This window comes from Rhinopithecus bieti, unplaced genomic scaffold (assembly GCF_001698545.2).
Source record: "Rhinopithecus bieti isolate Rb0 unplaced genomic scaffold, ASM169854v2 scaffold_41114, whole genome shotgun sequence".
Taxonomy (NCBI): domain Eukaryota; kingdom Metazoa; phylum Chordata; class Mammalia; order Primates; family Cercopithecidae; genus Rhinopithecus; species Rhinopithecus bieti.
This window is the reverse complement of record NW_016817363.1, coordinates 1,819,648-1,836,842: the sequence shown is the minus strand read 5'-3', so window position 1 is coordinate 1,836,842 and position 17,195 is coordinate 1,819,648. Positions and strand designations below refer to the sequence as shown.

Below are 17,195 nucleotides of genomic sequence, written 5' to 3'. Positions count from 1 at the left end.
AATAATACATTTTACTTCCCAGGATTTTATAAAGATTTTATGGGGTAATAGAATAAAATTTTGAATTGCCACCTGATGTTATTGGTGATTATCTAAATTTAATTCTATAGAGGGCTACGGGAAACTAGGAAATAAATAGTAAACTATTACACTAAGAAAGGTATATCTATATCTATCTATCTACTTCTTCCTCCTCACAGAAAAAGAAACAAAGACACTAAAACTCAGAAAAAAAGCCTGTAGTTAAGGAAGTCAGACACCAAGTTCTTCTTGGTTGCTATGTTCCTGAAATATACAGACACTTCTCTACCTTATGGTTAATGTTTTTTATTAAGAGTCAAATAAGTTGATAGTGAAATAGATGACTAAAGGGGTAGCTAAATAAATATTGATAAGAGCTCCATTTTACTCGTCCAAAATGAAAACTTATTCCTTTCTGACAAAAATTCTGTGAGATACCCTTCTTGAGTGAAGTAAAGAGTTGGGAAAAACTAAATGAATTTTTTTCAAGCACTTTTTGAGCACCTGCTATGTTCTAAGCACCATGCTCTGTAAGATTCTGTGGTTTAGAAAACACTGTGTGGCTCTTAAAGTTTAGTGAAAGGCAAAGGTAAGTAACCCAGCTGTCACGGTTCAGTGCTGTGAGGCTGAGACACAGGGCATTTCACCCAATTTGGCCTCAGGAGTGGGGCATGAGGTGAGAACACAGCAGGGCATTTCACCCAGTGTGGATCCAGGAGCAGAGTGGGAGGCAGCAGGGTGGGGAACAACAGGAAATCTTTCGCAAACAAGTAAGGAGACAAGCTGACGAGCTGAAATTTGAAAGGGGAAAGAGGGTAATTGCATGAAGAGTTGAAAGAAGAATATTTCATGTAGGAAGAAATACAATCTCAAATGCCAGAGTGTGAGGAGAGCACTTCCAGAAGCCAAAATTTGCCTGATCCCACTGGATGATGCAATGCAAATGGAGTAGGAAATGGAGCTGGAGAGATAAGCAGGGCCAATCATGAATGACCTATTAAACTATATTTAAAAGTTCAGATTTTATCTTGAGGACAATGAGATTAATGAAGAGATATTATATTCACATTTGCAATTTAGGAAAAAAAAATCTGATTGTAGTGTGGTGAATGTGTGGCAGTGAGCACGAAGAGAGGAAAGCTAGAGACAAAGAAACCATTTTTAATATTTTCTCATTTCAGCAATTTAGGCCCTCCCAGAAATAAACGTTGATGTCTGAAACAAGGTTAGTGGGAGTACGGACTGGGAGTAAAGAATGAATCTGATATATATATATATACACACACACACAGGTATATATACATATATATTTGTATATATACATATATATGCATATATATATGCGTATATATACATCACACTCATATAATATAAAATTGATCCTCAATACATGACATAAACCACAGAGCATGACATAAACCACGAAACATGAGGATCAATTTTTTATGAGTGTAGTGAAGGGGAGACAGCAGTCAAGGGAGATGCTTCGCTTTTTTTGCTTAGACAGTTCTACCTGATGACACTGTTAACTAAGATAATAAAACACAAGTGTTTTGTGGGAAGGAAGATAATGACTTTAGTCCTGAGTTTGTTGAATCTTGGGTGTCTGTGAGGCAAACAGTAGAGATACAGAATAGTCCACTAGAATGTAGGTATAACAATCATGAAAAAAATCTGGGCTGCAGGTGGTGCTTTAGCTTCTGAAGCTAGAAAATAGGTAAGATCCTTTGATGAATATATAGATTGAGATGAAGAAAGAGGTAAGTGATCAAACTCTTAAATACAGATAGTTAAGGAAAGGACAAGATAAGCCTAAGAGTTAATCTAAGAAGGCTGACTACAAGGATAAGAGGAAAAGCAGTTAAATTTGGTGTCCTAGAAACCAAGGGAAATAAAAAATAACAACTGAAAGGAGTATCAACAGAGCCAAATAGTTCAGAGAAAAACAAGATAACAGAAATTGTCCATAGACCTAGAAACAATATGATAATTGGTGAGCTTCCTGACAGTAATTTCATTTGAGGTTAAGGAGAGAATCCAGATTGCACTGAAGGTTGAGGTGTGGATGGGAGATGACGATGTGGTGTAGGACAATTCCCTCAAGAGATTTGGAAAGAGAGATTGAAAGTAAATAATGTGGGAAAAAATAAAAAGTAAAAAAGGGACGCATGTTCTCAGGATCTCCTGAAAGCTAAGTCACAGGAAAAAAGAAGAAAAAAAAAAATAAATAAAAAACAGAAGTGGAAAAAAGTTTAGGGAGAAATTTCTTTTGACAGCAAAAAGACTGTATCGTATGTACATGCTTATGGGAAGAAGCTAGTACAAAATGAAATAAAAGTAGGAAAACAAATGATGAAGTAAGACCCACTGAAAGTGATCCAGAGGCACATCAAATACATTCCTAACTATTCAGCATGAACACTTTCTCTATCTCCAGTCTCTGAGACTCAGTACTTGAATAGATTGTCCTTAATTAGGAGATGCAGTGTGGTTTGGTGGCCAGAACATAGCCCTGCAGTCAATTATTCTAGATTTTATTCCCAACTTTATCAGTACCTGTCTATGTGAAAGTGAACAAGTGGCTTAACTGGTGTGTCACGTAAATGCAAGGTCTTTGCTCTATGTCCTTTTATTTAAGAGAGAGAGAGAGAGAGAAAGAGAGAGAGACTGTCAGTCAATTGTACCACAGGTAGTAATTCTCTGGGATATTTTTAGTTGTGGATTTTTTTTTCTGTTTTATAAATGTGCATGGTTTTATATTAGGGATATAGAGGCTTTTTTTTTTTTTAATCACAACATATCTATATTTCTTCTCCTCACACTGTGTCCTGTGTTGCAATTCAGATGTAACTACAACTTTAGTAATGCGGAATCTTAGAACTACTATATAGCTTTCTGTGATAGGTTTTGGATTGTTGAGGATGGCACCTAGTATGTCCACGTTATGTTCTGAAACACTATCATTGATTTATAGTTCATTGCAGTCGTTTTGAAGATGTTCTCTCATCTGAGAGTCAGTAACTGTGAACTCGAAACAATGGAACAATCGGACATTCAGGAGCTCTGAATTCTAAGTCCAGCCATAGTTCTTGATGGGCTGGTCCTTAACAAGCCATTGTTTTTCTCTGTGCCTGATATTCTTCCCTGTAATATATATATGATCTTTCAGGTTTTCACTGCAAAAGTCTGTGAGAACATATTGCAAGACAGTGTGTGAATTTGAGAAAACGACCCTTAACCCCAATAGCCAAAAGGAGGATTAGGAACTCTGTAAATAGAGATTGCTAAATATTTGGAATCAACTACAGTCTGCTGCCCTTGGGTTTGACTTGTGATGACCGGTCCCCTACCCAGAGGCCCTACAAGAGTGGAATGCTGAGGTGGAGAGAGTCCTCATCCTGCTTCCTCCTTGTCACACACTGAACCAGTCAGTTGCCCAAGTACCATCAGTGTCTCCTAATGAAGATTTACAGGGATCGTTTGGCTGTCAGGTGCTTGCTTCTGCAAGCAGAAAATGTTCCTGTTTTATTCGTCACTACACGGAGTCCCTAATGGGCAGTAAGAATGAGAAAAGATAAAATTCATTATTGAACTCCTTCATCCTCTTTTGTCCTCCTCCTTCCCCCAGACACATACTTTCTCAGGGACAGCCTAAACAAGTGAGTAAAAAAGAAATTCACAGTCAGACTATAAACCCTGCTATTTGTAGTCAGTGCATAACCTCTGTGATGAAATTTGTGAGTAATTCACTCCCCACTTAAGCCTACCGACGTGTGATCTAATGTTGCCACCCTGAACACTAATGAAGGAAGTCAGACGGCAGTACAGCTTGCCCTTGGGGACTCATTTCTCACATCACCAAAAACTAATTTCTGTTGTTTTCAGCCATCTGGTAGCCTGGGTTGTGAAGATGAAGTTGCATTCAAGTAGTGCCTATGAGCAAAGGCCCAGAATTGACTGGGATTCAAACTCATTTTCTGCCCCTCACCTAGCCCCCTCCATACCTCAGTTTCCCACCCATAAATAAAAACTTCATAGGATATCATTTCTTTATTATAAGAAGTTACTGAAGTAATATTTGTTAAATACTCTATATTGGGTTTTATGTATAATAAATGTTTAATGAAAGTTAGCTATTAATTACATTGTTAGTAGTAGTGGTGTTGGAAGTATTAGAAGTAATAGTATTTTTGAATGTCTACCTGTCTGTGACATAGGCCTTATTAATTCATGTTTTAAGTTCTAAGATACTTCATGCAGCCTGTTATACACAAAGATGATATTTAAATGCTTTCTATTGTGATGATTAATCCATGTTCATTACGTTGCTAGATTATAAGTAACCAGGTATTGCCACATCTTAATAATACAGTAATGTAATCTTATGCTAAATAACATTGTTTTTCTTTTGCTGGTACTTGGAAAAGACATTGGATTATATTTATATACAAATAAGAAAAGAAATTTAAATAACAATGATAAAAAAATAATATATTATTAGTTTGCATAAATGTGCATGCTGTCTAATGTCTAAATAAGATATATTCTAGTATTTTTAAAAGCAAAGATATTTTCATCTTACTAGTTTGTGTATTTCCTACAGCACTCGAATGGCCATTGTGAAGGGTGTTCTTACCTTCACAATGTATGTGCTTTAGGATAACTTACAGATTTGGTAAGCAAATGACAAGCATGAATGTTAAAAGCACCTTACTTCTTAACACAGAAATTCAAATTAAGTTATAAAACCTTGAATCTGCCACTTCCAGTTGTATGGCTACAAGCCTAATCTTACTGACATGGCTACATATTCCATTTGCTTTTGTTTTCACAGTCCCACCAAAGATCTCCAACATCTCCTCGGATGTCACTGTGAATGAGGGCAGCAATGTGACTCTGGTCTGCATGGCCAATGGCCGTCCTGAACCTGTTATCACCTGGAGACACCTTACACCAACTGGTAAGCAATGCTCCAGGTTCTAATATGCCACATACTGTTTAAAATATCCTCATGCTCCTGAAATTCTGTTGAATCAAAAATATCAATTCAATTCAGAATCAGAATTGAAATTCTGTTGAATCAGAAGGACATGCATGTATCTTGTTATTAAAATACTAAGAGAATGGCAACATAGGTCTTATTTAGGGTCCTCATGGTCTTTGCTAGGGTGTTAATCTCTATAAGGTTTATAATCATTGTACTGAGTATATATGTAGATTGATCTATCTATCTATCTATCTATCTATCTATCTATCTATCTATCTGTAAAATTTCAGTTTCAATAGAACAGCCCCCTGCAATGCAACAAATACAGAAGCATTAAATGGCTTGATATTATATGTAAAATATATGCCAGTTTGGTGATTGAGTGTCTTGGGGTAATATTTTGTCTGAATTAATTTTACATAGTTATTTGTAAGTTTGTTTGCGTTGCTTTTAACTACAGTTTTCTAACTTGTAGCACCTTGTGAAGAAATATATCAGGAAAATACAAAATTGTTTCTCACTTTTATTGTACTGTCCTTGGCATCAGGTTCTGTGATGGGCATCAGACATGGACTAAGTTGCATGAACTCATTATGAGTCTCAGCTATTGATACTAATTCAGTCAAAATCAGAAACTCATTTCCCTGGAATGTCTTCAGCATCCTTTCTTCCCCCTTCTCACCATCATCGCCATGAAAATGTTCCCAGGCCTCCTGCTTTTTGAACTTTATTTAAATGTTTGAGCAAATTATTTAAGATCAGCTGCATACATACTCCTCTACTCTACCAATTACATTTTCTGGTATGCAAAACTATGTTTTGTCAAATAACACAGTCTTTATAGAATGTAGCATTCTATTTAAATCTTCCAGAAAGATAGGCAATAGGTCAATTTTTCTTATAAAATATTATTGATTTTGTAGAGAACCCACAAACTATATATTATAGTCACAAAATTTTCTCATGTAAGCAACTAGAGATTTGTTACAACATATTCATTTTAGAATGAACACCATAAAAATGTTATGCAAGACTAGATGCACAACAGGAGCTAAATTGAGACATTTCTAAAAAATCCAGGATAGCATTTGGTTATAATGTCTTTAAAACTATCTGTATTTCGTGGTGTGAAAAGATGGGTCCTCTGTTTGATGGTAGATCCCAAATTAATTTCTCAAGTAAAATTTGGACCAACCTATAGAATAGTTTTATATTTAGGCAGATATTCTTATTAGAGGCCTCTATTTTCTTGAGAAAGTGTCACTCACAACTCATCCTTATTAACACAGGCAATTTCTCATTTATTGATAATATATACATGAGACATTTATTTGGGAGAGAAATCTCAAACTCATTGACTCGCGTAGTTATTTTAGACCTCATGTGGAAAAAAAACATGTATAAAGGATTGTCTCGAGTACAAACGTGCAGATATTATATCTTTCCCTTGGAATGAATTAAACCTTCAGAGCACATTCTACTTGGATGGCATTGTGTTGGCTCCAATCCCATGCCACCTACCCGTGTCCCAAGTAGCATTGCTTTTACTGAATAGCAATTTGGTGTAGAAGCTATTGGCTCATATTTAAGGATTTTATAAAAGACACCTTCTAAAATCATTGTGTTTACTGTAATGTTATAATTGAGAGATCGTTAATTGTTTTACAGTTTTCCTTTGAGAAGACCATTTGAGGAAATTTGTTTTGTTTTTCAGTATCTCTACTTTCTTATTTCCTAAGCAATCATTTGCTTTTTAAGAAAGGACCCAGTGAATTTTCATAAGTGATTGTATGCCCTTTATTGTAAACTTAGAGTCAAATTTATGGACCATCTGTAAAAATATATAAATTATTATACATAAATTACACATTAAAAATTGATTATAAACAAGCTATGTAGAAGTTTATGGGATCAAGTCCATTTCAGATCACACTTGTGCTATCATCTTGTTTTCTTACCATTATTTTTATTTTGTCTCACCTTTTCTAATTAATTTAAATGTCTTTATAAAGATACTATTTATAATTTCTTACTCTTTTGTGGAACAAGGTGGTAGATAAAAGAAGGGATATGGGAGTTAGAAAGGAAGAAAGAGTATTCAAGTTACAATCAAATAATGAACTGCATTAATAGAAAGTATTTATTTTGCCACAATGTTGACTAGCAAATAGGCTTTTCAAGAAAAATTTTCTATGGCTGAATTGAACCTAAAGATAGATTCCTTTTTATCCCTTGAATTTACAAAACTTCTGATGTGGAACCAGAGTTTCAGAGCCTTTCCCACCTTGTCTAGGAGTTCGGGTAGTCATAGCTAACTCTCATAAACTTTCCCATGATAATGAACATGTGATTTGACCCCTTGTTTTTCTGTAATGTTTCAAGTCACCAAAAGACCAGAGGCCAGAGTAAAGGCTGTATTTACATAAACTCAGAGGACCCTGGAGACTTCAGTATCAACCAGGAAATAGATACACTCACAGGAATTCTCAGTAGTCAGTAACCTCTGCCAGCAAACCACAGCCTGTGTATCAAATTTAGTCTGCTCCATTTATGTACTGCCTGCAAGTGAAGAATAGTTTTTTAATTGTTAAATGGAAAAAAATCAAAATAATTTTATTTCTTTGACTTGCAAAAATCTCTCTCTCTATATATATATATATTTACACACATATATATAATTCAAATTTCAGTGTACATACATAAAGTTTTATTGCAACCCAGCCATGCTCATTCATTTACAAATTATCTACGGTTGCTTTTGTTCGAAAACAGCATCACTGAATAATTGCAACAAAGATCACTTGTCCCACAAATGTAAAATATTTTCTATTTGGCCCTTTATCGAAAAGTTCATAGACTCCTGCTCAAGGCCATGGCTTGGGACACAGGACAAGGATTTGCTGCACTCATCCATGGCTGGGTAGGGCTTTGGGGATGTCCCCCACCAAGCCCCTTCAGACATCTTAAAGGAAACAACTTTACTCTTCTACGATCTTCCATCTATTCCCACTTTGTAAGTCAGATTCTATTCTGGCACATGCAAAACTCGCTTTCTGTTGCATTTGCAGACTTGAGGGCAGACTACTATTCTCCCTTCCATTCCCACGCCTCCTCTTTCATTTCTTTTACATCTGACCTAAATAACCAACTGATCATAATCGTATTCCTGGTGATAGGAGAGAGAACTTTCCCTTGCTATTTTATAAAGGAAACTAGGATTTTTGTTTGTTTGTTTTCATGTTTTTTTTTTTAAATTTCTTTCAAAATATGGAAACAGTAGGTGATTCTTTTCAGCCTATAATGTGAAGTCTTCCTTGGAGACTGTAAACAAGCTATGTGGGAGAGACCCAAAGAAGAGACTCTGCTCCCTGTGTGACAGCAAAGCTGCCTGCAACCCGTGGCCATGTGAGGAAAAAAAAATGGCTAGCTTTGTTCAATTATTAATTGTGCCTTCAACAGTACAGAGTGTGACTGCCTTGCAAAGGAAATGTACCTGTAATTAGCTCGACCCCACAGGGACATTGAGCCCTGGATAGGGGAAGATTCTACTCAGGGTTCACAATACTTGATTGTCTGTCATTTGATGACATGAGAGAAAGAAAAGAAAGAAATATGCATGGTATATTTTTATGAGGAGAATACTTATTACTTCTTAATTTAGTTTAAAAAAATTGGCAAGGCCATTTTGTTTCTTTCTTTATGTGCCTGAAATTTCCTTTTCAAGTATACTGCAAGTGCTTTTAAAAGGTAAATTAGAAGAATGGTGAATTTTCATACATACAAAATAAAAAACACCTGAATTAGATGAAGTTGAAGACATTTATACATTCTCTGTGTGCCTTCTTACATTTCTGATTTCTTAATTTTTCTCCCCTCTTCAGTTATATAGTTCAAAATGATGTGTCACACATGTGGTTATTAAATATGACCTATTTTCTCCCTTAATTAAGTTAGACTTTCATAATCCTGTGACTCCCAGAGGGCAATTGCACCGTAGCGTGTATTTTCTATGGAGTGTTTGATCTTCCTTCTGTGAGCAATGCTGCTCCCATCTTCATTTAACTTTGTTTCTAAATCTTTATTCTCACATTCATGAGGAAGTCCCTTTCTCAAATGTGCATCATGTGTTGTCAGGATTGCTCAGGGTCACAGAAAGAGTTTCTATGCATTTCATTTCTGCAAAGGTTTTCACAACCTCCGTAGCTCTGTAGCACTGAAAAACTCAAAAAGCACACTGAGGATTTAACCCTTTAGGCTGAGAACAACCCAAGAGGTACTGTGTAATTTTCTTTTTCAGCCACAAGTCAGATCTCACTTAAAAGTATTTTGCTATTTGATGGAGTGAGTGGGAAAATATTGTGCTTGGAGAAGCTAAGAGGAGTCCGAAAAGTGTGAAATCCCATTTTCTCATTGGACGTTGAGTTTTAACCACTTGATCTGAGATTCCCCTTTCAATTCATTTCCAAGTCTGAACCCTTGACTGATGGTACTTTTTAATTTCATTAATGCTATTACTCCCATCTGTTTTACTTCTAATTGTAAACTCACCCAATATGACCAGCCTAGACTCTGACCTCATGGGCTTGAGAGAAATATATAATGTTAAACTGAACTCATTTGCTTAAGTTGCATTACAGAAGTACCTGTTGTGAGTAACATCTGGTCCTTCAAGTTAGCATGTTAGAATTTGTATGATTTCATATTTAACACAAAGAATACATTATCTACAGGTTACGTTTCAGGAAATTATTTCTCTGGGGCTTTCTTGTGTGGACCCTCCAGAAGATTCAGTGAGTCAAACCTGGTAACATATGGATGTGGAATAGTCAAAGTTATGCATTTTGCAGGTAAAGACTGTTGACCATGCAGTAACATTCAAAAGAGAATAATGACGCAATTTATTCTATTAATTGCTTTCATTTATCTCTTACATTTTTAATTTTTTAATATTTTCATTTTTTTCTTTAAAAAGAGGAGAAAATAGATAAAAAACAATCTTATGCTTTATGTTCAGTGTCTTACTTGTATATTGGTTTTAAAATATGTCATCCATCAATACAGAATTATACTCAGATTAATCTTGATCTCCATCTCACAATTTGTTCATTTGTCAAGAATTATTTAGAGTGTTCACTCTGTAAACAGACACAAGGAAGAGCAAGACAGACATGGTCCTTGCACAAATGAAGCTTACAGTTCAACAAGAAAGCAAAGCATTAAACTAATACACACGCCTCTTGACTTAGGATGGGCTTATCCAGATATAACCCCATCCTAAATTGGTGCACATGCTAAATGCATATGGCTTTCACACCATCGTAAAGTCAAAAAATTGTAAGTCCAGCCACCATAAGTCAGGACATCTATAATTGCATGAAGAGCCCCATAATTAGATTCATTACGAGGAAAAATTACGGCATTCAATGAGACCATAAAACAGGGCCATGTAGCAAAATCTGCAAGACCAGCAAAGCTCAACTGAGAAGTATTATGCTGAAACCTCAAGAATGAATAGGACCTAGCCAAGAAAATAGGGGAAGAAAGAATATCCCAGGCATAGAAAACAACATATATAATGGCCTAGAATGATAATGCATTTAAGAATCCAGGCAAGCATCTGTATGTGAAATCATGATGTAGGGGTTTTGTTATGCTACTTTTCTTTTAATATTTAAATCTCTTCTTTAAATCACACTTTTTTTTTTTTTTTACTTTTAATATATCCATTTCCTTCTTCCAAGAGCACAAAAATAAATTTTAAAATGTTTGCTATATTTTATTTTCAGTGCCTTACTTGTATATTGATATTATATATACCAATGTATATACTACTATATATACTATAGTAAATAACAGTGTATCTACTACATTATACACACACACACTCACAGAGAAAGTTATATACTTTCCCAGTATAGTCTCAGTATAACAGTAGCAGGTATATAGACAGCTGTTTGTGTGTACAAAATATCTTAAATTTAGATTTGAAACATGTTTTCCCAATACAGATAGCTCCATAATGGCTTAATCAAGTAAATACAAATTCTTTTTTAGTAACCTTATTGTTAAAACAAATGGATCATTTAGAAAATGACTACAAAATTTAACCACATGATTACTGGCCTCGGCAACCCAAACTTTAAAAATCCTGTATATGTTGACAGTAACTGACATGATCAGCCTTTAAGTCATTGAGAAGATCTGTGCAACCTAATGTGCTGGCTATTCTTGCAAGTGTTGGACAAATGCCCTAGCATCACCCTACAACCCCACTCCTACCCTACACAGATGTGTCATCAGATTCCTAGGGCACTCTGCCTGAAGAGAAGTGAATCAGCCTGGATGTGTTCTTAGGGGATTAGATTGGCCATCAGTGCTCCAAGACATGGTGGAACTTTGGGTGGGGAGAGGTAATAACTTAATCAGAAACTTTGTCCATGGCCTAGTAAAACAGAAATAGAGTCCGCATCTCTCAGCATCTCACTCCTTCAAATACTTCTTGCCACTATTCCAACTAGTGTGTGTTTAAAATACATTTAAAAATAGAATACGTATCATATATTACCTTGAAAATTAAAATAATATGTAGGCAAAGTTCTTGATGTCATGTTAGCTATTCTTGATATTATTATTATTACTATTTATTGTAATTATTAACTATATATTAGCTGCCTATAGTGATCATTTTGGGTGAGATTAATAATTTGACTGAAAACCACCTCAGTCTCTTCTTTATTCAGGTCTATCCTTCATTCCAGCACAATAACCAGGAGGATTTTTAAAAAGCTAACATCCAAGTTAGCCTTAATATTTTATATATTATATTACATTTTATCCCAATGTACCCACTTAAGATCTATTTTTCAAAAGGCCATGACAATGACAGTCTCTTGTTTGTTAGAGGGAGAAGTTCTGACATGGCTTATTCATATATTCATTCTCACCTGAGAGGATAGTTTTCCCACAGTCCGGTTATATAACAGTAAATATTTTATTAACTGTAGCTATATAGAACCTATAATGGTGAATTACAACCCTTGTTATTTTTTTAAAAACTGGTGTTGCAAGAGATGATTATACTATCACACACACAAAAATGACTTGCAGTGTTGAAGAGTGAACCATTGAACAGCAACAGAGAGGAGAAAAATAAGCAAACAAGCCAATAAACAAATACAACATTATAGTTTCTTCAAGGAGCACATTTAAAAATCAAAGTGACCATGGAATTGTTGAAATGAGCAGATATTTGCACAATAAAATTCATCACAGTAAGTGCAGGTAAATTTGGGAGTTAACCAAGCCACTAAGCAACAGGATGCAAAAGGATTCACATTGTGTAGATAGGGCTTATCTACACAGGAAAATGTCTCATTTGGTTGTACAGCTCCTGTGGACTGTCCACAATGGACTTTCCCGTGTTGTCTATGGATGTCAGCTAAGATCTATTTCAATATCCCTCATGAGATGCCAGGGTAGGTCTGATTTAGATCCTTGCCAAGGGGGACAATATCAGGTCTCATGAATCAAGATATGTACCCAGGGTTGTCAGAAGCAAAGGGGCCATAGAACAAGTTCTAAGAGATGTTCAGGGTAGGAAATAAAAATTGTCTGAGTCAGAAAGGTGAAAATGATCCTGGCCTCTCTTTCTTCCTTTGCCCCAGCAATGATTAATTTCACACATTATCTTGAGTATTTTCCTTGGTAACTACTAATTCATTCACTTTCCTTATTGTCATTGTCACAATGTAGTTCAGCCAATATTTCCTCTCACCTGCATTTCATCAGTTTTCCAATTGGACCCTTTGCTACTATTTCTAAGTACGGAAATGGTCAGGTTAATTTTTCTGCTTAATTTTCCTATTTCCCAGCACTTTTGGAATAAAGTTCAAACTACTTAGCATGACATTAAATCCCTGATTCAAGTGATTATCCTATCCCTGGAACACTCTTGAAATTATAGTCCTTTTATATTTCAAGAGTGTGCTTTATTCACTTGCTTTTGGGCCTTCACACTTCTGGCTTTCTACTTCATACATGATTGCTTATCCCATTCATACCATCATTTTAACAGTATAACTTATTCTTGCAAGACCTTCAAGATGATACTTCCTCCAGGAAGGAATGTCATAAAATTAATAAAACTGCATTTTAACTATGTGCTCATTCATTCTCCCCCCTAGTTTATAAGATCTATAAAAATGCAAAAACTGGCTGGGTGTGGTGGTTCACACCTGTAATCCTAGCACTTTGGGAGGCCAAGGTGGTGGATCACAAGGTCAGGAGCTCAAGACCATCCTGGATAACACGGTGAAACCCCATCTCTACTAAAAATACAAAAAATTAGCTGGGCCTGGCAGCATGCACCTATAGTCCCAGCTACTTGTGAGGCTAAGGCAGGAGGATGGTGTGAACCTGGGAGGCAGAGCTTGCTGTGAGCCGAGATTGCGCCACTGCACTCCAGCCTGGGCTACAGAGCGAGGCTCTGTCAAAAAAAAAAAGCAAAAACTACACCTTATTCATGTGTATATATTCAGGATATTAATTGGCATATTATAGGTGTTAAACTGAGTTACTGAATGGAGGATTTCATTCTAAAAAAATAGAAGTATTAGTGGGAAATATATCATGAAGTATGAACTAAATACAAACTGATAATAAAGCATGAGTGAATATAAAGCAAATTACAAATGATGCAATAGAATTATAGAACTTAAGCCTATCCAATTAATACTTTTGGTAATTTATTGCCAAGAAGATTCTGGACATTTCAGGAAAGTTCTCTGTCTAGGTCCAATTCAGATTCTTCTTGCCTTGAGTTTCTCTGACGTGCTGACCTGCTTCCATCCCACTTGCATCATTTTCCAATGTTCTATAGAGAATACTCCCAAATCTCAACATTCTTGCTGCTGGCCCTTTCATAGTCTCTTATCACCCATTTATTATCAGCAATTGTTCTTTTCCTGTCAGCAGTTATCACACTCAGTAATTGTTTTAAACATTTGTTTACTTTTTTACGGTCTATTTTCCTCATGAAAGCAGCCACCTGCATGTCCTTAGTTCCCATTGTAGTGCCTGGCACAGACTAAGTGTTCAATAAATATTTGCTGAATGAATAAATGAATTACTTATTCTAGGGAAAAGTCAGACTCTGTTGCAACCTGCTTAAAGTTTACTTTTAAAGAACAGAGTCCTCATAAACTATAGTTTTACAGTACTGTATAATATACATCTTTAAATACAGGACATTTCCTTTCCTGAAATCTCTGTGAAATATCAGGCCGGGCACAGTGGCTCATGCCTATAATCCCAGCACTTTGGGAGGCCAAGGTGTGTGGATCACAGGAGTTCGAGACCAGGTTGGCCAACATGGTGAAACCCCATCTCTACTAAAAGTACAAAAATTAGCTCGGTGTGGTGGCATGTGCCTGTAGTCCCAGGTGCTTGGGAGGTTGAGGCAAGAGAATCACTTAAACCCGGGAGGTGGAGGTTCCAGTGAGCTGAGATTGTACCACTGCACTTCCACCTGGATGTCAGAGTGAGACAAAACAACAGCAACAAAGCAAAACACTGTGAAATGTCTATTGCAAATTTCGTATCTGGGAAAGAATTTTTTTTCTTTATGTATGTGATGACAAGGATCTCAACACTATCACTCCAATGAACTTGTGCTATAGTGGGGGTGAGGGTATGGTAGGGAAGGGTTCAGTCCCACTCTGACAGTTAATATGTCGAGTCAAACAGAAGAAGGAGCCCCCATTACAAGAGCTGGACATTTTATAATACTTCCTGTAATTTACTGTAAAACCCTTCTGGTGGTGGCCACCTGTGGCATAACTTTTGCGGCCACTATTAGATGACCGCTGGATTTACAAATTTGGCTGATCATCAGAATTACCCAGAGTAGAAGCAAAGGTATTGAACAATATAGATTCCTTAGCTAATCTCACACTTAAATTATCTCTTTTGGTGAATTTTAGGATTCTGTAGAAGTAAAGCCTCTCAGGGAGTTAGATTACAAGCCAGGTGAACAGAATGATGACACTATAATCACAGGGGGATTGCAAAGACGATTAGAAGGACTTCTCTTACAACTGTGCTAGGAAATGATCTGATTAAAATGTGGATTCTGATTCAGTGGGTCTGGGTGGGGCCTGAAATTCTGCTTTTCTGGCAAGCACTCAGGTAATGTGAGCACTACTGCTCTATGGACCACAGTTTGAGCATTATCCAGGATCTTCAGAACAAAATAGTTTGGAAAATTGTGAAATATTTAAGTAGTCTAGCACAGAGACACACCTAGGTAAGTCCCACGATATGTGTAGTACTCACCAAATATTGTTACAATGTTTTATATTTTCAATTTTTCTGTTTCAACCTAGAGATTGAGAGGTGGTTCAGAGAATGAAAATAATAGTTTTGAGAAATAAGGTTGTTCCTTGGCTACAACTTTGGACCCTGACCCTGAACTGGCATCACTGTGGAAATGTAGAATATTGCTCCTGGAAGAAGTGGTAGAGGAAACAAGGAAATGCAGAATATTGGGTACCATCACTGACCTACTGGATGAAAATCTGCATTTCCTCAAGATCCCTAGGTGCTCATTAAATTTTGAAAAACCCTGGGCTACAGGTGGAGAAAGCTGCCGTACTTAGCATTCAAAGTATAGCAATTAGGGACCTTTCCCCACATTCCTACCAATCTGGTAACACTAAAGTTCATCCCCATTTCCTTTCCCTTCAAATGCATTTCTACCATGAAAAGAGAAAAAAAAATGTTGGTGGGGCGTAGGGGTGCAGTTTTAATACTTCGTCATGGAATACTTATCACTGGAAAGAACAACATCTAATACTGTACCTGCTACATCAGGTGCTGCTACTAAATGCTGCAGGAAAAATGTTGCCTAGTGTACAGAGATGCAGTCTGAACGACAGTAGCTACTTTTCTCATCATCTTTTATAATAGCTTTATCTGCAAAATGTAGACAATAATATGTGCCCTGCCTGCTTCAGACTGTTGCTTTCAGGGATCAAATGAGATAATGAATATGAAAGTAGTTTGAAAAATGTATGGCTCTCTACAAATGTAACGAATTGAGAGGAAGAATGATTTGATAGAAAGAATACAGTCTTTAAAGTCAGAAAGCCCTGGTTCGAGTCCCTGCTGTCCACAATTTACTTTTATAGGGGTTTAGGTAAGTTCTTTAAAACCTTTACTTTCCGTCTGTAAAACATGAATAATAGAATGCCTACTCACCTACCATAAACCTTGTATTGTCTAAAGTGAAATAATCCATACGGAAGTGATTCATTAATGAAAAATTATTATTCAAGTATTTGTTGTTATTGTCTTAGGTTCCACAGAACAAAATAAAGACTTAAATTACAATCACCATTTTGGTTAGATAGTAGAAAGAACTAACTTCAAGACTGAAAAGCACTCCACTTGACTAAATAAGTAATAAAACCAGTTTCTGGATAGTCCAAAACATTGGTTCTTAGATTATAATTCCTAAACCAGCAGCATCTGCATCACCTAGAAACTTGTTAGAAATGCAAGTTATCAGACTCCACACCAGACCTACATGAATCAGAAACTCTAGGTGTGGGCCCCAAAACTTTAGTGATTCTGATGCAAAGTAAACTTAGAGAACCCCCGCACTAAAGAAAACACATCTTTTTGAGATAGTCAGGGTTGTGTACTGTTTCTACCAAGCACAAATATAGGAGAATTTGAGATTCTTCCTGTGCAATAATGAGAAATCAACAGGAAATGTTTTAGTGACTGTGTGTTTGTGTCTGCTTATAAAAATATCTTGATATAGATGCACTATCACATTTGTTTGGTTAGAATTTCTGTCACTTTAGATGAAGAGGTTTAGAAGTAACAACTGCGCAAAAATTCCCACTTTGTCTTTTTCTATCTACATTCTAATGATGTGTGAGTCTAACATATCACTTAAAATGTGCACACATTTCTGAAATCCTCATCATTCTCTTGGCATATTCATTTGCAAGTCTCCCAGTACACTGAGGCTGCAATTCATTCTAATAAAAAAGAGAAACCTCAATAGGTAATTCAAATGGGGTCTTGCTGCCCGTAAAAGACATGCCAATAAAATTGCCCCATGTCACTTAAGAAACTTTGTGAGAAGCAAACTCCTTGGCAAAAAAAAAAAAAAAAAAAA

General features: G+C 36.2%; 1 protein-coding gene across 1 annotated transcript in view; it reads left to right on the top strand.

The window, feature by feature from the left end:
- The window catches only part of LSAMP (limbic system associated membrane protein), a gene marked incomplete at its 5' end in the record, with an annotated part of 306,800 nt that overhangs the window by 70,657 nt on the left and 218,948 nt on the right, over positions 1-17,195 (top strand). Inside the window, one exon of the mRNA XM_017855961.1 lies at positions 4,856-4,981. Within this exon, the coding sequence (XP_017711450.1) occupies positions 4,856-4,981 (126 nt within the window). The remainder of the gene's footprint in view (positions 1-4,855; positions 4,982-17,195) is intronic.